We start from the raw sequence: 23,009 nt of genomic DNA on the forward strand, positions 1-23,009 counted from the left end.
ATTTAATCATGAAAAGTATGGGGTTTTGGTACAAAAATGATGCGAGCGCGAAGCGCGAGCTGAAAAATTTTATATTCCGATCTGAAAAGCAGACATTTTGGGCACGATTTTAGATCAAAATCGAGTTGGTATCTTAATCTCGCTTGCTGGTTTCAGTGTAGCATTACAATCTTATTTTATTTTTAGTTGCACATGCGGAATTATTGGGAGGGGGGCAAAACGATATGTTCCCCCCAAATATTTTCATTGGTGGGGCTATTACCCGGTACTCTAATAGCTATATTGTCATTCCTTAGACGATTTATCTTGCCACCCTTTTACTCCCGTTTGTTTTTCCACCCTTTTGAATTAATTGATTTATTAAAATTAATTCATTCACCACTGGTGGGATGGAACACCCTAACAACAAAAGTTGTTTTTCGTTGGGGTCCTTTTATGTCATGTGTTAAAAAATATCATATACATAAACATTTCAAACTTTTTCATCTTGAACTTCCACCCATCTGTTTAATAGTCCTGAAAAAGAATGTTTTCATTTAATAACAATATACACAAATTGCGACAAACTGATTGATGGCATACTATAATCATCATGATCAAACTTTTAATTTTTTCATCATCATTATTATAATTTTTCTACCCTAAATTATTGGGGGGATGATAATACAGGCCATCCCCCCCACTTGAAATATTGGGGGGGATATATCCCCCCCATCCCCCCGTGATCGACACCCATGAGTGAAACGTTTTTTTAATAATTATTCTTGGAGGACAATAAAAATTTGAACAAACATAATTAATTTGCTCATTGAATACTCATAAAGGCAGGTTTGGAGTTGTTTCACGGAAATAATACAAATCTCTAAAATGTCATGACTTTTTCGTCCTTGTCCGAAACTATCAAACTTTCAACTGTTTAGTTTGACTGATAGTAAAATAATAACCTTAATTTAATTGTTATTTCCGTGGCGATGGCCTGTCGTACACCTTTTATGATTTTCAGCGCGAGATGGCGTTAACATTTTCTTTCTTTTTTGCGCATGCTCTGTAACGTTGCTAAGGTAAACCTATGTAGGAAATGCATGCATATCGCATATCGCATATATTGTTTACGTGAAATTCGTGTGACGGACTTTCGATCGAAGAACCAGGCAAAGGACAGAGGGCCGAAATAATCAATATTATTCATCTTTCACCAAAGTTTTGGCCTCTTCCACAATGACGGAGGGAGAAACAAATCAAGACTCTTTTGCCATTTATATGGCAGAAGGTGATGTTCTGTTTAAGCAAGGAGAGTACAAAAAAGCATTGCATAGTTACTCGACGGCATTGGTGAGTTGAGCTGCTTTCCGTGAGTGACCGAGTTTAATGTGGACCGGGTGGGCCGTGGGAGAGAGTCAGACTCAGAGTCAGAGAGAGGAAAAAAAAACAATGAAAAAAAAAACAGAATGAAAGAAAGGGTGATACAAATACAAACTTGAGTCTTCACATAAGCTTTGGAGAAGGGTAGAGACTAGTGTAGTGAGTCCTTTTGTTGTCTGGTGGAAAAATATGGTGGAAAATAGCGAATTTTGATGACAAACGGCTACAGATCAGGATCGGTCATGTTCTTCTTCGATTGCCGTCAGTGCAGCTACAGTAATAAAAGTTAGATCTACAGCAACTGGGCGTTGTGGCGTGCGCCTGTAATCCAAGCTGTGGGGAAGTTACAAATTGACGCAGGGGTTCGAGCCCTGGTCACGTCTTTCGGATGGCGACGTTAAAGGTCGGTCCCAGACGTAAATAATCATATCTGATTGATACACGTCTGACAAAACTCAAGTACACACACAAATACACACAGCTGAGCGTACGAACGTGCCAGCCAATCCGCTGGCACTTCTTCTGTACACTCGGCTGTAACTTATTGTACATGTAGCTGACAGCGATCGAACAAGAACCTGGCTGACCCGCCCCGATCTGTTTGTCATCAAAATTCGCTATTTTCAAGCATATTTTTCAGAAGCTGATTCCATTATAATTTGATATGAATTCATCTTTATCATTTCTTCCTTTTTTCCCCGTCAAAAAGCAAAATTTAGGAATAGATATTCTAGATCTGATCGAGGAGGGTGCAAGAACGCACTCTTTCTCCAGACCATAGACGCTGTAGCTGTAGTTAAGCGACGGTTGTTTGCTCCACCATTTACAAGCCCAATGGCCGTCATCCGTCTGTGTAGGAGGACAGAAAAAAATCAGAAAATGTTGAAAAACTCCTCTGAAACAGCGGATTTATCAGTCTAATCCCTGACAGAAATAGACCTGTTTATTGGTCTATCCAGGCCTGGGTCTATCTAACGTTAGAAATAGAATCTAGATCAAACTTTATAGAGTTAGATCTAGATCTATAGCAGTATAGGTCTAGATATTGAGGAGTTTTCAGAGGTAGTATATAGTCTAAGAGTGCAGTGATTGTGAGCAGCAGGAAAAAACAACCATCGAACTCATCCTGGGAAGTCGATGGATCTACCATCGAAGAGAAAGTCAGTCACCCTCATCTTGGTATCCTCAAGTCTGGAATACGATTGGATCCAACTGGCGACATTATTGGCACCGGTATTCGTACTTTCTTTGCTCTCACTGGTACTGGAGCATATACCGGAGGTCTGGTTCCTACTCTTGTATCCCAGCTCTGGAAAACTTTCTGCATCCCTAGAATGCTGCACGGGTCCTCTATCCACAAGTTCACTAAATCTATGCTTGTAAAGTTACACCGGGCTCAATCCCATCTGTTTAAGCAAGTTCTAGGGATCCCAAAGACTGCTGCCGACGAGATTGTCTACCTCCTCACTGACCTCCTTCCAGTCTCATCACAAATAGATCTCAGGAAACTGCTGCTTCTAGGTCAACTCGTCAACCTCGATCACAGCCGCTTTGAGTTTAGAACATTCCTGGAAGCCCTCAACTTAGGCTCTCCTACAATACGGCTCTTGCAGGAGATAACAAAGAAGTACAATCTTCCTGATCTTCACAGCATTCATTCGAATCCTCCCGTATACTCATCTTGGAAGAGATTGGTCAATTACAGAGTGAACCTGCTGACCAAACACAACACATGTCAAGGAATCCTTTCCAAGCCATCTCTTAAGTAATGGCAAGATTGTATACCTCCTGCTGCTAAACTCCTGTACCTGAAAAGTGTACCCTCTCCTGTCTTACGAAGAGCATTTCATTTGTGGTGAGAGCTCAACTCCTCAGAGCCACCTTACTTAACACAGTGTCGTCTTTTCACGCTGAAGAAATCAACCAGTCGCACTTGCCCTCTATGCAAATCTGCCGACGAGACTGTGGAACATTTTACTGGGCAGTGTCCCAACCTAGACCATCTCCGTCAAGTGTTTATTGGCAAAAAATAGAATCTCCAAATTGTTTTTATTGTTCAGCTTTCCCAGAGACACTGGTCCATTTGTTTTGTGAATGTCCAAAAATTACCCCGCTTTGGCAAAACCTATTATCTTTAATCAGTACAAAAATAGGAGGTCACCTAAATTGGACAACTTTTGAGAAGATGTTTGGTGTTTCTAATGATTCAGTTCACATGAAATGTATAAATTGTTTAGTACTTTATCTGAAATTTTATATATACCGTTGCAGATTTAAAAAACTGGAACCAAATTTCGACGCCTTTATGATTTTCATCAACTACAAAAAGAAACTTGATTACAAAATAGCAGAGAAAAGAAATAAATTGGGTATTCACTTTAGAAAATGGTCTTTTTCATTTGAAACTTCGAGGCCTCAGACTCAGTCCTGATTCTTTGGTATTTCTGTACCAGACATGTTCTTAATCAGATAGTGTGCTTCTACTATTTTCACAATTTTCTCCTAATTGTGTGTGTTTTTATGTACAGTCAGTTTATTACTCATTAGTGCATAGGCTTTTTGTTGTTGTTATAAGTATGTATGCTGGCAATTCTGTAAACGTGTTGTGTTTGTATATTAACTTGTATATATGTTAATAAATATATAAAGAAAAAAAGAAAAAAAAGGTGTTTATTGGCAAAGTCAAGGACTGCCTTATGGACTTCCCAACATGTGTCAATCTATATGTCAATGCCAACCCACAGGACTTTACTCAGGCTACCCTTATACCATTTTACTCTTGTTTGCCCAATGAAGTACACAATAGTCTACTTTTATCATCCCTCTTTTTCCTCCACAAAATTCCATTCTGATATGGTTCAAACCTCCTAGCCAGAATGACAGTGTACATGGAACAAATCTGTTTTCCTTGGACCCTAGGAATCTCCAAATAGTGGAGGGATCAGTTAAGAGAGAGAGAGAGTATAGAAGTCTAGACTATGGCTTTGCTAAAATAAAGCAGCACAGTGATCCGGTAAACGGGCAAGGCTTTGATTTGCTACGACTAAGCTAAGTCTAGCCAACGTCAGTAGACCTAAGTAGATCTACTTAAGAGTCTAGATCCAAGTATTTTTTTTAACCAAACCACATCTTAAACTGGGTGATTACCCTACATCTCTCAATACAGATTACCAATACAAGTTCCCTTTTCAAAGTCCCCCCACAGAAGTTAAAATTTTCATGTTTAGAATTGTTATCTTGTCTATTTTGAGAGAAAAAAAAATTAGGATGATACAATGCAGGGACCCATTTGGTTTGACCTCATTCGAAAACCTCCCACAGGCTCTAAGTGTTTTCATGGATGGATGACAGTTAGCTTGAACTAGAGGCTTTAGTCTTATGACAAAATATTGCTTACTCAAGCTGACATAAGAAGATGCCTGACTGCATTATGAGTAATTAGCTTGCATTGGCAAAATTTTTCAACTCTGCTGAAGCTTCCAGGCATCATGTAAATGTACAATGACCCTGACTTCTTAAAAGTGAACCTGTTCAGTTTGTGTTGAGTTTATCAAATTATTTAATATACAGTTTCCACCAACATTTCATAAACATTAAAAGCAAATGGTTGAGAGAAGCCATTCATGTCTTTGATGAAAACCATAAACATTGTGTCATCTGTACATTACGCAGTTCTTGTTCATTCCTGAACCTGGAGTGTTGGCCCAAATTTATTCTGACTTGAGTACTAATGAACCAACCATTGTGGAGGTGTGGGGGGGGGGGGGGGGGCGGTGATTGTTTCAGCAATTTCCATTTTGATTTGTCTTCCAAAAAAGTAGATTACAAGCAAAATGCTAATTAAAGAATGCCTAATGAACAAGATATTCATAAAGGGAATGAAAGTGAAAATTTATGTTAAAGACTATATTGCACATTAAAATACTCTAATACATGTATACCGAGATATTTAACTGTGATAGTAGAAATTCAGCAGAGATAAATTTTATTTGAGAATTTTAAACACATAGGACCACGCTACCCTTCCCTTCTCAATAAATGGATTCATCCACTCTTTATTGATCACTTTGCAAATGGAAATCAATATACTTTCTAGCTGGTACATTCCCTGATCAAGTCTATAGAGATACCCCTTTCCTTTATCCATTGTTATCCATTGTTGAGACCTACTCAATGATGCATTCATGAATATGCATGAGGTCAAGAAGACATGAATATGCATTGCTGTTTGTTGCTATGACTTATCTCAAAGGGGCTCTTCATGCTGTACATGTAGTGTAATGGCTGCCTGCTGAAACACAAAGACTTGCACATCATCTTGGATATCTGTCACTGTACTGAAGTTGGATATTGGTTGGATATTTGAAGGAGCGAATTTAGATCCATCATGGATGAATATGTGGATCCCATGCAAGAGCGGGAGGAGCAGTTGAAGCTCCTGCAGTCGTATATAGGAGAAGCGGAGGATCACATGAGAAAGAGAGATTACAGACGTGCAATGGAGGGCTATAATTTAGTATGTGCATGTTGGATGTGTGTGTGTGTGTGTGCACATACATGTAGCAAAATGTCAATTGAATTAAAAATAGTGCTTGGGTTTTTAAGAAATCATATTTATCCTTATCCATGTCCAATTCAAATTTTCTATTAATGAATTTCACCTACCATTGACTTGTTTAAGAAAGGCAGATCTTGCTCATGCTGATTTTTTTAAAATGAAAAACTTGGTTGTAATTGTTTTGCAGGCAACATCGTGAGATTCTCCCATTGATCAAAATATAGGGAGATAATCATTATTTATGCCTGGCATTTATAAAGTTGTATTTTTAAAGGCACACTATACTTTAGCTTCAAATTATTCTTCCAGCGCTTGTTGTATTCAGGGAATTAATCCTGCTGGGTGCCCATTCATGTCACCTTTGTTTAGTGAAGTAAAAATTTTCTAAATTTGATATACTCTGTATGCAATGGTCCAGAGCAAAAAGTTTTGTCAACACAAACACATCTGGCAAAAATACATGTAGATATAAAGGTAAGTTTTTGTGACTTTGTTTTATAGGCCTACATGCATTGTAATGCACCTAGTTTGAAATGGTTAATTTTCATTTCTTTTCTCTTGTTATTGTTTTGTAGGCTTTAGAAATAGAACCCACAGACAAGAACTGCTTGGTTGCCAGATCTAAGTGCTACCTTCAACTCGGTGATTCCAAACAAGCATTAAAAGATGCTGAGGCAGCACTCTCAGATGATAAAAACTACATTAAGGTTAGTCATAAAGCCCTCCAACAGGAAAAAAAGGAATAAACAATAAACAAATTTGATTAAAAAACAATTATTATAGGTGATAAGCAAAAAAAAAATCAACATATAAAAAGAGGTGATCTAAAGGATAACAGAATGATATGAACTTAATGAAATATTTTTCTTATAAATGGCCTTTGAGTAATATAGAATTGACATTAAATTGTGTCTGCCAATATGATTTTGAGTGGAAAGTTGACCGTTCCTCCTAAATAGATATTTTCATTCAACTCTGTTTTCCTTTGAGCGGTATCTGTGCTGATTATAACATTTATCACCTTAATGGACTTGCTGTTTTTTCCTGTTTCTTCAATGATGAAAGTGTATAAAGCATATTGATTTCAATTCATTGTGGTATTAACTGCACATACAGCCAGCTGTAGAAAATGGTCAAGAAGAAATATTCATTAACTTATACATGATTATATTCATTTTCAGTGCTGTATCTTTTACAACAAGTCAAGAATCAGAAGTAAAGTTTAAGAAATTTTAACAAATCATTTTAGCAAAGCCATATGCTTTTGTGTTTATTGGATAGGCTTATTGATGTTTAATGAAAGATTTATTTCACTTTTGTTGATATTTTGCATACACCTTTCTGGTATGTATTTTTTCTTTAACAGGGTTTATTTCAGAAGGCTGAGGCGCTTTATCAGATGGGAGACTTTGAGATGGCCCTTGTCTTTTATCACCGCGGCAATAAATTTAGACCAGAGCTCCAAGAATTCCGTCTTGGCATACAGAAAGCACAAGAAGCAATTGAAAACTCAATAGGAAGTATGTGAACTAGTTTACTGCGCTTGATAGAATACATGCATTATACTTCTAGTTATGTCACTTAGCTGATTTATTTTGAGAGATATGATTAAACCCCATTCGCATTCTGTCAAGCAATAAATGAAATAAAGCGACCTTCATCATTACATTACAAACACCTGCCCAGAACCAAACATACATGTAAAACTTGTTAGATCTACATAAAACATTTGAAGTAAAAATATTAACATACATGTATGTTGGTACATGTATACTCGTAGCATGCACTCTGTAAACAATGAATTTTTGCCCATTTGGGCTTTATCAAGTGTTTAATGAAATATCAAAATGCGTCATATAACATGTCTAGTAAGTAGCGTACACTCTACTGAAGCCCTTTTATTTATTTATATTATCTCTTCTTCTGAAACCAGGTCCTTCCAAAGTAAAACTAGAAAACAAAGGGGATTTGTCTTTTTTCAATAAACAAGATGAGGTGAGTTCTATTGATAAGGAAGCTTTCTTTAGAGGTATTTACAATGTTTTTTGCTATCAAGACTAGGATTAAAATTTTGTTTAGAGACAGTTGAATGAGTAGTTTCACTTTGAAAATAAAATTCATATTGAGAATCAAGCCATCTGGCTTCTGTATATTACAAAGAGTTGCAATATATTTAATTCAAACTTGAATTTTGATTGATAGAAATTACTTAAGTAGTAAAATCTAAAATACAAATTCCTATCTCTTCACTACACAATTTTAGATTGCTTTGAATCAATCGCAATTTGAGTTTGATTGGATCTATCACAACTCTTTTTGTAAATGGGATGTGGGGTCTGTTTTTTATATTGATGAAAAACATTGTAGTCATCACTGTTAAAACTTAAATATTTTGTGCTGGTCTCCTTTCTACTTGGTAATGTGCTTAGTTATCCTGAAGATTGAATTTATGATATTGAAGGTATTCGTGTAGAGGTTATTAGTAAGGTGACACGACGCACGCTCATGCAGCATTTGCTTCTGTCTCAATATCTCAGAGGGCATAGGGTTAGAGTTTAGGGTTGGAATATAATTTTTTGTTCTGAATAATGCAAAGATAAGGATCAGGGGGCCGTTTCATAAAGCTGTTCGTAAGTTAAGAGCGACTTTAAGAACGACTGGTGATCCTTTCTTACGCGCAAAACCATCGCTAATGAATATACCATTTATCAAAAGAAAGGATCACCAGTAGTTCTTAAAGTCGCTCTTAACTTACGAACAGCTTTATGAAACACCCACCGGGGCTTATTTAGTTTTGGAGTTTAGGTTTAATTTTCGGCTTAACTAACTTGCATATTTTCCATCAGAGCGATTGTTACCCATTCTCCATGTATGTTCTGTCTGTAACCTTGTAGGTAAAGTCGAAAAAACCAGCAAGGATGGGATACAGTAAACCTATGGCAAAACAACAAGAAAACAAGAAGAAGAGACCGGTCAAGCCTGACCAGACTCCAGCTGAAAAGAAGACGGCCAAGCAACTTCTAGGAGAGCTCTATGCTGATAAGGAATACCTTGATAAACTTTTAAGAGACGAAGGTAATCATATATTATGCAAATGTGCTGCCTGACTAAGTGAGTCAAGGTCCATTTCTCCATTATTTTTTTGTTTCTTGCTATTTGTATAAAAAAATGTAAAACAGACATAAGTTCCTCGTATCAGATGTGTGTCTCCAGTATTGTTCATCTCCCCAGATCTCTTTCTGTCTCCTCTCCTACATGTACATCCCATTATCCAATTGTGCTCTAATTGTATCAATACTTTCATGTAACTTGTTACTATGTAGACCTGACGAGAGCAGATACAGACAGCGGTAATAGAATCTACGACCTTGTCAATGAGGGTCTTCAGTACCTAGACACCAGGACAGAGTTCTGGAGGCAACAGAAACCTATGTATGCCAGGAAGAGAGAAAAGGAAGAGGCCAAAGGAGCAAGAGAGAAAAATAAACAACAACCAGCTGATCCTGCCAAATATGTTCTTAAGAACCTTGAAGAAATTGATGCAGGTAATGAAGACATTGGTGCATGCACATTAGTTCATTGTACTCTATGATCTCACTTTGAGTTGAGACATTGCCCAGCTATTACACAAAGTAGTTTTGGCCGAGTGTCCATAAGATGGATACAACCTCAAAGAACTTTAGGCATTTGGGTATGTGAGATTTTGACGTACTATCCTTTTCGAGGCCAGCCGGATGTAGCTATCTTTCCAAAGTGAAGCTGAGGAAAGATAGTGAGTACATCCAGCTTGCCAAGCGATGATTGATGGGGAAACTTCCCTTTATTAACATGATTGACTTATGACCAATCCTATAGCACGATTCTTAGTATGCGGAATATGAAATAACTTATCAAAATTCATCCCCAAATTGTCCTCCTCAGATCAGAAGGATAGTATAATGAACAAATGAAGATTCATAATTTGTTTTATATTTTTGCATCCTGTTATTTGATGAATAAATATGAAAGATCGATCCTGTGATCTCTTTTGCGGCTCTGCATAAGGCGTTGCAGTAGGCATGTTTTGAGGTCATTCATCTTTCTGCCCTGGTTTTTTTTTTCTGGCAACAACTATAAATAGTTAGACTTCAAACATGGATCATCTATATGCATACAGGTGTGACAATTAGATTTTGGAGTCAAAGTCAAAGAGATCATTATTCACATTAAAGTACCTTGTGATAATGAAAGAACTGTTTAACTTCATCAAGGTATCAGCTTCAATTTTTACCTGTATGTTTATGTGAGTGAACAAGGTTGTCATAAGTTATTGATCCAATAGATTTAAAACTTTCCATATTCTGAAATCAGTCCCAAGTATGCAAGTACATGTATACGGTATGTAGCTGTAGATAGAATTCTGCATATTGGAAAATTTTGCAGCTTTGCATTTCATGAATGAAACTGAAATGCTATTTGATTCTTTAACTCTTTGTGCGCTGGGCCATGAACCCCTCTGTGCTGAATTCTTTTCAGGGAGGGAAACAATGCATTGTTTGCTTGAGTGTGAAATGCGAAGTTCGCACGGCACCAAGTGTGCATACGTGCGAAGTACGCATGAAAAGGGTTAAGCAAGACTTTGTGATAACAATAATAATAAAAAGAAAAAAAAGAAATGCATTAAGATCTCAATACATATTCTCAGTGTATTGCCCCAAAATGTTATTAATTTATTCCAATTCGACATAACAATAGAAAACAATATGGCTGAACATTGACCATAATTCCTTACCCCCCCTTTTCATAGAAATAACACATCTCACATGCTTTTCACCCTTGCAGCTCTGGCTGAGAACAGACCCCGAGATGCCCTCAGACAAGCCCAAAAGGTGCTGAGGAACGTTGAGAGTTGGTCAGAGGACGATGTCCCAGAGAAGCAAGATTTCATAGCTAACCTTCACAGCTGTCTTGGTAATGCCTACCTTGATCTTGGTAAGATGCCTGATGCTGAACAGAACCACCAGAAAGACTTGGACCTCTCAACAAAACAGTAAGTCCTGTTTTTTCTTTTTAATTCATCTTCAATCAATTTTGAAAAATAATTTGTATTCTTTGAAGATACGAATGACTTTACGCACGACTGGTGATCCTTTCTTGTGCGATGTGATATCCCTGTATAATTGATATATGACCTAAGAACATGTTCCAGTTGTGTGTAACTTTACAAACAGCTTTATGAAACACCCATCAGGTCTCATGATGGATGTTATTGCTTTAAATGTCAATTTATTAAATATCAGCCTAGTTTAATAGTGAACTAAACCCGATTGATGTTTACACATTATTGGTTAGATTGAGGAAATGTTCCCTTTGGTCTACATTGCCCAAAATGGTGATGTCACATGATGTTCACTTTGTCATGTATATGTGACAAATTAGATTAGGGAGCTGATATAGCTGACTGTAACATTTTGCTTAACTGGCTTATTAAGTTCCAAAATATGAGCCTCTGAATATTTCCTGACGTTTATGAGATGACTTTATTCCAAGTAATATAATTTAGGTTGTTGCAAATAATATTTTTGCACACAGGAAAAGGTATATGATTATAGTAGAAGTACTTATCAAACCCAGTGAATTTGACTAACGGACAACACAACTTTCGTACTGTAGTCATTTGTAAAGCTCCTCTTAACTTCATGAACAGATTTACTCAATGAATATGGATACACCAATTAACAGTTGTTGCAAAATAATATTTGGTCTTTGAATGCCATTCCTTTATGGTATTGTATGTGTATGCACTGTGATTGTCATGATCATTTTTGAAAACTTGCTTCATCATCACCTTTTATAATTTTCACCTCTTGTTCTCTTGTCATTTCAGCGAAAACGACGAGGGTAGATCAAGAGCGCTTGACAACCTTGGTCGGGTCTATGCCCGCATCGGTAAGTTTGAGAAGGCTGTGGAGAACTGGACCGAGAAGCTACCGCTGGTGAAGTCTGCCCTCGAAGGCACATGGTTGTACCATGAGATCGGGCGATGCCATCTGGAGCTAGGAGACTTCCAGGAAGCAAGGGACTGCGGACAGAAGAGTCTCCAGGCCGCCCAGGAAGCCGGGGACGATGTCTGGCAGCTCAACGCCAGCGTACTCATTGCACAATCAGAAGGTAAGAGTGCATACAAGGGGGCTGTGTTACATAGAGTTCTGTATAACTTGACAATTGCACAGAAACTCCAAGTCATATGCTGTATATAACATTTCACAGCCCATCACAGCATTGATAAGTTTATGCTCAGGTACAGCTTGCAAGTGCTTACTTATCATTTCAATTGATTATTAGATTATGTATGAAATGCCAAATATGCAAATTTGCAATAGAAGTCAAACTTCAATCAATGGTATACTGTGTCAAGGGACCACTTGAAAAAGAATGCAGAAATGTGTATATTAATATTTGTTAAATTTTTGTTACGGTTGAAAATGGGAATTGACCGTGAAAGAACTTTAAGATAAACTAGATAATTGTTTGCTTGAACGAACAGTCAAACTTGGAGACCTGCAAGAGGCTATCGATTCCTTTGAGAGATCCCTTGACATGGCCAAGGTCCAGGGAGATGAGCCTGCACAGAAAGCCATTGCCAGTGCCTTGGAGGACCTCAATGAGAAGATTGTTCAAGGGATCAAGGAGAAGGAGGCTGAAGGAGACATCTTACAAGAAGAACAGGGAGGAGAGAAAGAGACGCAGGAGGAGAAGGTTGTTGATGAAGCAAAGGAAGAAGGTACGTTTAAGATTTAATACGCTTGTGGGAACAAAACATAGGCTAATGTGATAAAGTTCATGAACAATTGATTCTTTGTTGGCAGGTGGCCAAAAGAAGACTGGGCAAGGTTTGCAATCGATTGTCAATTTCAATATCAAATAAGCAGTTGATATTATCAGTTTTTATTAATAACAAATCTGTTTATACTCACGGTTGCTAGAAGAAGGTAAGTAATCAGTGGCACATTTGCAATCAACTACAAAATTTTGATTGATTGTAAGAAATAAACATTAACTGAGGTTAATTGTCGGTTTCCTAGAATGCCGTCCTAATGTTGATTTAATATGCTTGTTTGAACTAAAAGCTATCTGATGAAGTTCCAGGACAGTTGAGTCTTAATTGACAGAGGACAAATACAAGCATAGTTTAATTGAATGAGAGAAAGCGTGAATATGTAGTAAGAAGTGTGTAACATGATTCATGTAGTTCTGAAAGTTAGTGTCGAGGTGTGATAAGTAAAAGTGTGAGCATCACAAGCAAGAATTGAAATTCAAAGCGGTAAGTGTACATTTACACGTATGATGTGAAAGAGACAAGGACAAAGAGAAAATGGGATAAAGAAATTAAAAGATATGTATTGAAATTGAGATTGAAATACAATTCTGCATGCCTCCATCAATTTCAGTTTATACATCAGTGCATGTTCTGGTACTATTCATGTCGAAGCCATTTCTTAGACTAATCATGAATGCACAGTATAACCCCTTGATAAGTTCAATATAACTAACAACACAGAACAACAACAATCCCGTCCCGACGATGATGAAGAATTTGAACAGCAGAGGTCACAGGCTAAAGAGGAAACTTTCAAACCAAAAGAAGACGAACAGGAGGATAGCAATCAGAAACAAGATGAAACGGAACAGAAAGAAGATGAGAAAGATGATGTTGAGCAACGTCAAGGCCACGATGGTGAAAACATTTCCTTGTCAAAGATTTGTGCTTTTGGTGGCCTGCTTGTCTAATATATCCTCATGTTGCAAAGCCTTTCATCTGCTAACCTTGCTTGTGTCATCAGTGCATTGCTAGTCAAAGCAAAGCTGGAACAGCATTCTCTTATGCAATACTCGTATACATACTCAGAAGTTTGCATTTCCCAGGTGTTAGATATCAATTCTAAAACGAAGTTAATGTAAACCTTGAAAAAAAAGTTACTAAAAAAGCAACAAAATGGGCAAAATTGAGACAAGATTTTTTTTCCCTCAAGATTTAATATATAAAATGTTAAAACAGGACAAAAATAATATAACAAGTGTCCTACCTATGAGGTACATGTAGTGAGCATCTTGGTCAAACGTCTAGTTGTGCATTTTATGAATAAAAAAAATTATAGATCTCCTCCCCTGATAACCCACACAGAATGATTTCAATTTGGGAAGTCTGCTGACCATGCATGGACTTCCTTAAAATGAAGTGGACAGCAGTTTCTTATAAAATTGCTCATATTTCAGAAAAAAGACTGATATTCTCCCAAAATCATGAATGAAATGTCAGATACTAGTGTTCTTGTGCAAGTTATTACAATCCAGGCAAATGATAGGACACTCGATCCAGAATATTTTTTTTGTTCCTTCAAACACTTCAAATGGCAGTGAAATTTTCAGGAAGGGCTAATTCTATTCTGACTCAATAGCATGTATTCAAGTACATGTTCAGTTTGACACATGGAAATGCTTACCTCTTTTGCTTTCAATGTTACTAGCATAACTCTAACTATCCTTCATACTACTTGAATAACCTTGAAATGATGTCCTCCCCTCCTGCTGCCCTCTCTTATCCTACATGTAAGCTTCATTTTGAGTTCTATATGGTTAGATCTGTTCATGGTCCTGGTCAGGTTATGCTTAACAGTGGTTAAGGGTATATTATTTTGCTTACCATCATTGCATTCTTGCAGCCTGTTCTTGCTCATTTACTCAAGTCATATCATAATTGCATTCTTCCAATTTTATTGCCCTGGATGGGTTGCTGCATGTACCATTGCTATGTCAACAGTGCTGAAGGGTAAAGTGTATTTTAGTTTACTAACCAACATTGCATAATGATTGTCTTGCAGCATTTTCTTGCCTACTTATCATTTAAACTTTATAACTGCAACTGTATCTGATATTCTGATCCACCTTTGCTTTATTGAATTCTGTCTTAACCTAAATAGACTGGGCCTATTTCGATGCCTAAGAAGACTGGGGGGGGGGGCTGATTCAGCCCCCCCCTATGATCTCAGCCGTCGACCGCGCGATCGCGACGAAAATTGGCACGTGCATTACCCATGGCATAATCTCCAAGTCTGTAGGATCAATTTTTCCGAAAAATCTCATAATTCATTAATTATGCTAATTTATGCGTAAAATCCAAGATTTGCTCTAATTAACTAAATAAGGCCTCTAAACTGCTAATTTTTTATTCACAGACTCTTTGAAGGATTCTGATCAAATGTACTTAAAAGAAAATTCAATATCACAATTCTTTTCTTATGTATTTTATTGTTTTTCAAATTTCTTATGTATTTCTTTGTTTTTCGACTTTTTGTATTTTATTGTTTTTTCAATGGAAATTGTCCGCGACTTTATTTTGACCATAAACAAGATGAAATTAATTGAGTTTGATTAGTAAAATTGAAAATAATGATACATTTATGAATTTTGGCTAAAAACACAATTTGCATTGGATTTGTACATAAATTCACGTTTTTGAGCAATTTTGGGTCGACATGCACTTACAAAATGTTGCGTAATTTCGGAACCACGTACCCGAGCGTCGCAAATTTGGTCTCAAAAGTTGCGCAAGACTTGAAAGAAAAAAGTCATGGAACGGCGCGGCGCCAGCTTTTCGCGTAACAGATTTATCGCGAAAAATGTTGAGGGGGGGGGCTGAATCAGCCCCCCCCCCAGTCTTTTTAGGGTTAAATCTTGCCATCCTTACATTACTTCTCTCAATCTTCATTCTGTGTATATTCCATTGGGACATTGTTGCACTAATAATATGCATTTTTAAAAGAAAAGTAACAGGATGAAAGAAATATCTGTCACGTCATTGCACTCTACATTCTTCATGGTGATATGGATGGATACATTGTACTGGGACTTGTAAAATTATTATATTCTGCAATCTGCATCAGTTTACTTGATAGTAATGGTTGCCGGTCAATTGATAGATAGTGTTATTTGTCTTGTACTATACATTATGTACATGTATTTCTGGAAGGAAATGCTTGTCAATGTGCTTTATACATCTCTCATGTCAAATTGTCAATGACTTTGCTGCATTCTTATGTAGTCATGCTTTTAATTTTTTTAATATCATTGACATAAAAAAGTTTAGTTCCTAACTCTTTAAGTGATGATTTCTGAAATACCTATAGCTGCAAAATGTGGGCAAGATCAGGAATTAATACTTGAACTTACACATACGTAATCCTGGTTTGTTAGCAAATCTCAGAAGTTTTCAAATCTATTTGTATTTCTTTGGGATAAAGACTGTTCATTACGATTGCTTGTATGGCAATGGCCAGATGTGGTAGGAGCTCCACGTTAAGGTATAGGTATGGCATCGTTTACATGTACGACTACACCGATTGCAAATTATATTACAGAATAATGCACTCCTATGATACAAACATTGTACTTGTATCGTCAAGCACATATCTGTTCATTTATTAATCCAGATATTCAATATAAAGTAGGCTCGCATTTTTGTTATGCAGATATACCCATCAGAAAAAAGTAATCACCATTTTTGTTTTTTAAGAAATTGTCACCGCTTGCAAAAGTATGCGTTGCTCAGCACAGCCTGTGTTTGGTTTATACATCTTCAAGCCGTAATTTTAATTTTGAATGAATGAAGACCCACTTTGCACAGTGAAATATTGCGTATGTACAGCATCTACACATATTTAATTCACACAAATTTTGTCCAAAGAAAGCTTTCAACTACTAGCAGCTCATTGATGAGCATGCCTTCAAACTGTCTGTTTATAGTAGGATGCAGGCAGGCTCAGTATTTACCCTTATCATATTAAAAAGCCAAAGTGATGTTCAGTTTGTACAATACAGCAATTGAAGAAAGTCATTTCATTTAAGACCAATATTGGGCAATGTTAGCAAAATAGTCATGATGTCCAGTGCTATTAATAATTTATTTAATCTTTATTCAACAGGGTAGGACCATAATTAATTATTTAGAATACTGTTATTTTAGGGGCCCTGCATAACATTGAGTACTAAGACATGAATATACATGAGATCATTACTTTTTGACTATTTAGTATGAATACATCAATACAAAGCAGGATTATATACCCTATTTTCAGTGACCTTAAATACATGTGAATTCATCATGCCAATATTTGTATGATTCAAAACTTCTAACCTGCTAATCGATAGAGGGATACTTATGAATACATGTAGCCTTTTTTTTTAACTTGGTTTTCATTTCAGGGTTGTACAGTATTATAGAAACACTCACCTCTCTCCATTGGCTGACCTAATCTTGTTTGTACATTAATTTGTCTTGTTCAGTGAGGACTTCTAATTGTTCACCTGTACTGTTCATTTTGTGCTGGCTGTAATAGCTTCATGTTTGCTTTCAAAACCATGGATCTACTTAAAGTTAACCAGTGTGGTGTACAAACTTTTAATATTGTAATCTTTTCAAGAAGGAAGTGAAGAAATCGTTCTCATCTAGAAGCACGCTTACTTCAAACTCTGATTAAATTTGCCTCAATCACAGTCCCAGGTCTTCCAGATCTTAACTTCAAAGGTTTAATACCATCATATATCAGTGAGCATTTTGGGCCACCCTGGTTAAACTTCTATAATGTTGGCTTGCTTTGCTTGAAAAAAAAAATATATATGTGGCATGCTCTTTTGTGTGTTCACATACACAATTAATTCTAATAAAAGTAGAGAATGTCTTATATTAATAGAAGGATATAATAAAAACTGAAACAAAATACCCAATGATATGTTTGTAGCATATGAAGCCTCTTATTACCAAGGCTAATATTAGTATCAATAATAGATATTGAAAGTAATAAAATCTCAAAAGAGGAATTAAAATCTTAAAAGAGAAAATGACAACCCGAAAGCTCAATGCCAATAAATGAAAGAAATTACTAATTCAATTAATATATTACAGATATCAATTGATCAGCAACATAGAATTCTAGAATTGTATTTAATATTCAAACAATAGAACAAATTATATTTTGCATTAACAATAATAGCTATCATTTCCTGTAGAGCCATTTGAAGCAAATGCAGCTGCTCAGAAAATTTTGTTGTAAATCATTAAAGTACTAGCGGTATAGTGCTAGCTCTGGGCAATGGTTGATACTAGTAACCTATAAACCCTACAGGATCGAGGTCCAGTAGTAGATCTTCCAAGAGCAGCAAGAGTAGCAAAAGCAGCAAGAGAGGATCTGGTTTCTTTGGCCTTCGCAGGAGCTCATCGAGCGGCAGTGAGAAAGATGAGAAGAAATAGAAAGGTGATGATCACATCTATTTAGTAGGATCATCTCATTTTGTAGAGGGGCACCCTTTTTGGCTTTTGGCCGTCAGGATGTAGTTTGCAAGCAAAGACTCAAATTTGACACCTCGATAAACTATGTCTAGAATGGAGACTAGTCCCTCTTTTCTGAGTCAAATTGGAATAAGAGAGCAGCAACAGTACTTTAAGTGAATGTAGCCCCTTCAGAGACTGATTTTGTTTATATAATTTGTAGGCAAAAACCAAAGGTATGTGCCTGTAAAACCTGCTGCTTCTCAACCAGGGTTTTTTTTCCTCTGAAGTCTGAATGTCATTTTTTTTTTACTGTACATACAAATTGTGTTCAGTAATTCAGAAGCTCTCTCCAGGCACAGCCAGTTCTTATAATGATTATCTTCATTCTTGCAAAATACTTAGAAGTGATGATTGCATGACATGCTTTCTAACATAGATATCCCTGCATATCCCTGCATACAACAAATAAGCAACCTTCCGCTTTATCACAGCATATCTTTCTTTTCTACTTTTTGGTCTTCTGTCATAGAAAGCACAGACGTGAGCTGCTGTTGATATTGTTATTAAAGATATGATTTAAGAAATTAAAGCTAGCTATCCCCTATTCCTCAGCCACCCCCAAAATTTTGTCAAGTTTGTTTGAGAAAGTATGAGTTAACACGTCAGTGAAGACTGCCTGCCTGTAATGATCACTTTTCTTTTCTTCCTTGAGCAGCCTTAATATACAGGATTCGGTTTACCAAACCCTCTCCTGGGTCCCGTAACACAAAGCTTAGCAATCATCTTTTTATAAGAATATCTTAGCAATTGATCGCATTGACTACAATGTAAAATCAGTCATTAAATTATTATGATAATCACTAACCTCTGTGATATGGGACGCTGATTGTGTTCACATTCACAGTTTTATTCTATCCCTTCAGTTTAATGTTGTCCATTTATATATTATCTATATACCTCATGATTTGTAGTGTGTGATTGCCAAATTGGAAAAAAAGGCTTCCTTAAATCTGTATGCATTTACCTCTTTGCTGTGAACAAATGTAATTTCTTGATATAGGGGGCTAATGTAAAATAATTATACTTTGAATTGCATTTGATCACAGAATTTAGGACAAGGATGCTTGAACTGATGATTTCATTTGGCAAGACCTTCATCCAGTGGCGGACCGTGACTCAGAGGAGGCAAAGCATTGGAGGGGCACTGTATTGTTTGTGAACAATGCTGTTCCCCTCCAATGCTTTGTCTCCTCCGGGTCACTGTCCGCCACTGACTTTATCCAGTGATTCCTTCCAATTTTGAGAGCAAAAAAGATTTAAATTATGTACATGCTGTACCCCTCCTACTACACATAACAGTATAGATTTAAGGTCAGGACCCTGTTTCACGATACCCATTATCATCAAGTTGCTTTCACTGGACATTATAAGGTGCTATTTTCTTTTATTGTTGTGTCATCGGCTGAGAACACATTTGGCACACACTGTAGAAATTTAGTTTCTTTATTTGTGTGTGTGGTGAAACAGGGTACTAGTTATCTGGATCTTGCTGTTTTATTAATCATTCAGCTGGTATAATTTCAAGATACATGTCATTTTTGAGATGGGAAGGCAGTAACACACAATCCAACTTCCATGTCGTTGAACACCAAGGTCAAGTCCTTGGACCCCCCCTAAAAAAAAAAAAATCAAGTTTATGTATGGAGTAAATTTATGACTACGTCAAAATGTTATTCACCACAATAAAGTGAGATATGGCTCTTTGAGCTCTTGAATGTGTCAGTTGGTTCAAGGCATAGTTTTTCTTCATACTTCTGAATATTATGTTGACTCGAGATGAAATGACTCAAGGATTTCCTGTTGATCATATCTAGACGAGTTCTGAATTCTTGAGCAGTTGATTTGGGCATCGTCCTGATGTCTGTGTACTAGAACTTACTAGATTCCTTTGTCATTGTCATGTCATCATCATTCTTATCCTCAACATAATCATCGTCAACATCACCACCATCATCAACACTGTCATCATGATTGATGCCACCATCATTAACATTAATACCATCATCACTATCAATAACATCAACACCATCATCATCATTATCGTTGCTGTCATCATCAATACCATCATTTTCGACATGCTCATTATCATCACCATTATCATCATCATCATCACCACCAACACCACCACCACCACCCCCTCCACCCCCACTACCACAACCATCACCACCATCATAAACACTAACCATCACCTCACCACCACAAACCTTGTTATTTACATGACAGGGCTATTGCTGGAGTATGTGAGTTTTAATATGACATTTGGCAGTGTAAATTCTTCAGTAATTTTTGTTATCTCTTCTCTTATGTCTTTTACAGATGAAAAGCCAGCAGAAGAAAAGACGGATGAGGCAGAAGAGCAAAAGGAAGAATAAAAAAATAAAATGATTGGAATTGATTAGATTATTTTCAAACGTTCCCGGGTCTTCATCATGCTGACTGAAGATCTAGAAAAAGAATGGATCTTATTACGAGGCACAAACCATTTGGAGAATGTATAAGAAATTATGAACTGTCTATTGCAAAAGGAGAAGAAAAAACAACAGCAATTCAAGTGTGAAATCTTCTGAAAATTGAATGTTTTATATGCAATTCATTCACTCTATGTTGGGATCTCATATAGGAAATATCTCTGATTTTGCACCGAGTTCTCATGATTTGGAATGACTTAATAGTGAATTACGAAATGAAACTGGAGAAATTTCTTGTTGTATAATTTCATTTAACATGTTATAAAAAACAATTCTACATTCAACCAGCCTGCCCGAGTTCTGTTTAACTTTTACATGATCATGTTCTTCAAACGTGTGTAGTTACTATTTTAATTGCCGTACATTCGATATTTTTGGAGGGGGGGGGGGTGGGCAAGAAAAATATTGAAATTGTACAAGAGCATATGCAAGTAAGGGAGAGAAGAACCCTTGGCTCTGTTTCATAAAGCCTTGTTGTAGCAATAAAATAATGCACAATTTCTGTAGCAAGTTTACTACCAGCCAATAAGTAACTTACAATTTTTACTGCACATTTGTTACTACTCAAGGTTTTATGAAATTGGCCTCAGGTTAAACACCTGGGAGTTGTTTTTCCTTACATTTTCATACTGAAATTAAAGGAGTGCATAATGTGAATAAGTTGTTGCAAGATTTATTATAAGAAAGTGTATTTTAAAACTTTTGTCCCCATCCCATATCGGTCTTCTGTAATAAGAAATTACACTCTATGGAGTCTAAGCAGATAAATTTCATCACAGAATTGAAAAGCACACCACCGTTTGTTTGCCTGTTTGTAAGCAATATATATTTCTTCCACCCTTAAATCTTTCTCATTTTGAAATACTAGATTTCAATACTTCATTTGTATGTCAAGCAATAAAACATTCTTTTAGTTATCAAATACTATATATCAACAAATGACCAATATCAATGATATCAGACACGTTTCTTGCATAACAAAGTATCATTCATGAAATACATACACATGTTCATTTAGATGTGGTTTGTATTTGTGTTATTTCAAGGAGAAATTCTCCCTGGTATCAAGTTAAGAAAAAAAAAAAACCATTAATGAAGGTTTGATGAAAAGCCATCAATATCAAAGGATAGCAGAGTTATTAATTAGTCAAAAAACTATGTTACCTCACTTGCCTACTGTTTCCCCATATGCTGTATTACAAATTCCATAAATTCCCCCTTTTCCCCCCGTTTCGTGACTGAGCAAATTTTATTCTTTTTAGAGAGAAAGGTGTTTGACATACTGTCATATTTAGTACAGAGGTAAACCTTATATTTGAAATTTCTATAGTACAAGTAACATTAATAATCATAAATAATTCATAACACTGTTAATCTTTGATGGGTTAGAAATATACATTATGTGTCTAATTTTCTGCTTTAATGAATGTTGTGATTGCCTTCTACTTTGAAGATATCTTTTTTCTTTATAATCGATATTTTACCTATATTCCAAAGGAAAATGATGAGATGTTAAGATTGCATAGCAATCATGTGTTAAATTGGGATGATATTGTATGTATTCTATTTAATTTTCAACTGCTTTGTAGTTTTTAAAATGTTTATTTATTTTGGTGACTTTGTATGAGAGGAGACAGGGGAATCGTTTTCTGTAAAGGGAGACTTTTAGGTGTCCCGTTTTAGAAATCTTTGATATTCTAGAATAATAAATTTGAGCTGATTTAAACATGAAGTTAGAAGTTCATTTCTCAAAAATGGTTTTATAAGCAATTTCTTCCAGAAAACGCATGAGGAGCTTTTCTGAAAGGTCTTGATCCTTTATTTGCCTTCATTTTGCAACAAAGAAGGGTATTGTAGTAATAAAACTACTACAATTCTTCAAAATGTACTTCAAGTTTTGTAGTTATTCAAGAAATGCCTTTTAATTTGTTTCATGGCTTTGTTGCCAATACTGTGCTTTATTCAAAATCAGAGAAAGTCAAATTATTGTACATAAATTATTTTATGTATTGTAAATAATACATTTTTTAACCAGATTCTATTATACTCCATGAAGTTGGGTATGAAATAAGTATTCATGTTATTCCAGTCATATCGGATCTTTCATTGATAGTTGTGGCGAAAGCAGTGTTGTAAATAATTTTTGTTTCAGGTGTATATTGCATGTATGTACAAAAATGTGTTATTCAACCGTCCAATAATAAATGTTTGCTACTTGTAAAGAAATGTGAACAAATTTTTTTTTCCCATTCAT

At 36.1% G+C, this 23,009-nt stretch overlaps 1 protein-coding gene across 7 annotated transcripts; it reads left to right on the forward strand.

The window, feature by feature from the left end:
* The first annotated feature begins 981 nt into the window (after positions 1-981).
* Positions 982-22,981, forward strand: LOC129264541 (outer dynein arm-docking complex subunit 4-like). Of its 7 annotated transcripts, none has more exons than XM_064097983.1 (12): positions 982-1,332; positions 6,496-6,627; positions 7,287-7,440; positions 7,854-7,915; positions 8,815-8,995; positions 9,244-9,465; positions 10,742-10,949; positions 11,787-12,070; positions 12,447-12,683; positions 13,461-13,637; positions 18,082-18,210; positions 20,604-22,981. In XM_064097983.1, exons 1-11 carry the CDS (start codon positions 1,219-1,221, stop codon positions 18,204-18,206), a joined length of 1,896 nt encoding a protein of 631 aa, XP_063954053.1. In that variant the 5' UTR covers positions 982-1,218; the 3' UTR covers positions 18,207-18,210; positions 20,604-22,981. The 7 variants fall into 7 exon arrangements, with proteins under 7 accessions (XP_063954053.1, XP_063954071.1, XP_063954060.1 ...); XM_064097973.1 differs by lacking the exon at positions 982-1,332 and adding an exon at positions 5,606-5,878; XM_064097990.1 differs by lacking the exon at positions 18,082-18,210 and having other exon boundaries at positions 1,076-1,332.
* Positions 22,982-23,009: the final 28 nt, after the last annotated feature.

This window comes from Lytechinus pictus, chromosome 1, assembly GCF_037042905.1.
Source record: "Lytechinus pictus isolate F3 Inbred chromosome 1, Lp3.0, whole genome shotgun sequence".
NCBI lineage: Eukaryota > Metazoa > Echinodermata > Echinoidea > Temnopleuroida > Toxopneustidae > Lytechinus > Lytechinus pictus.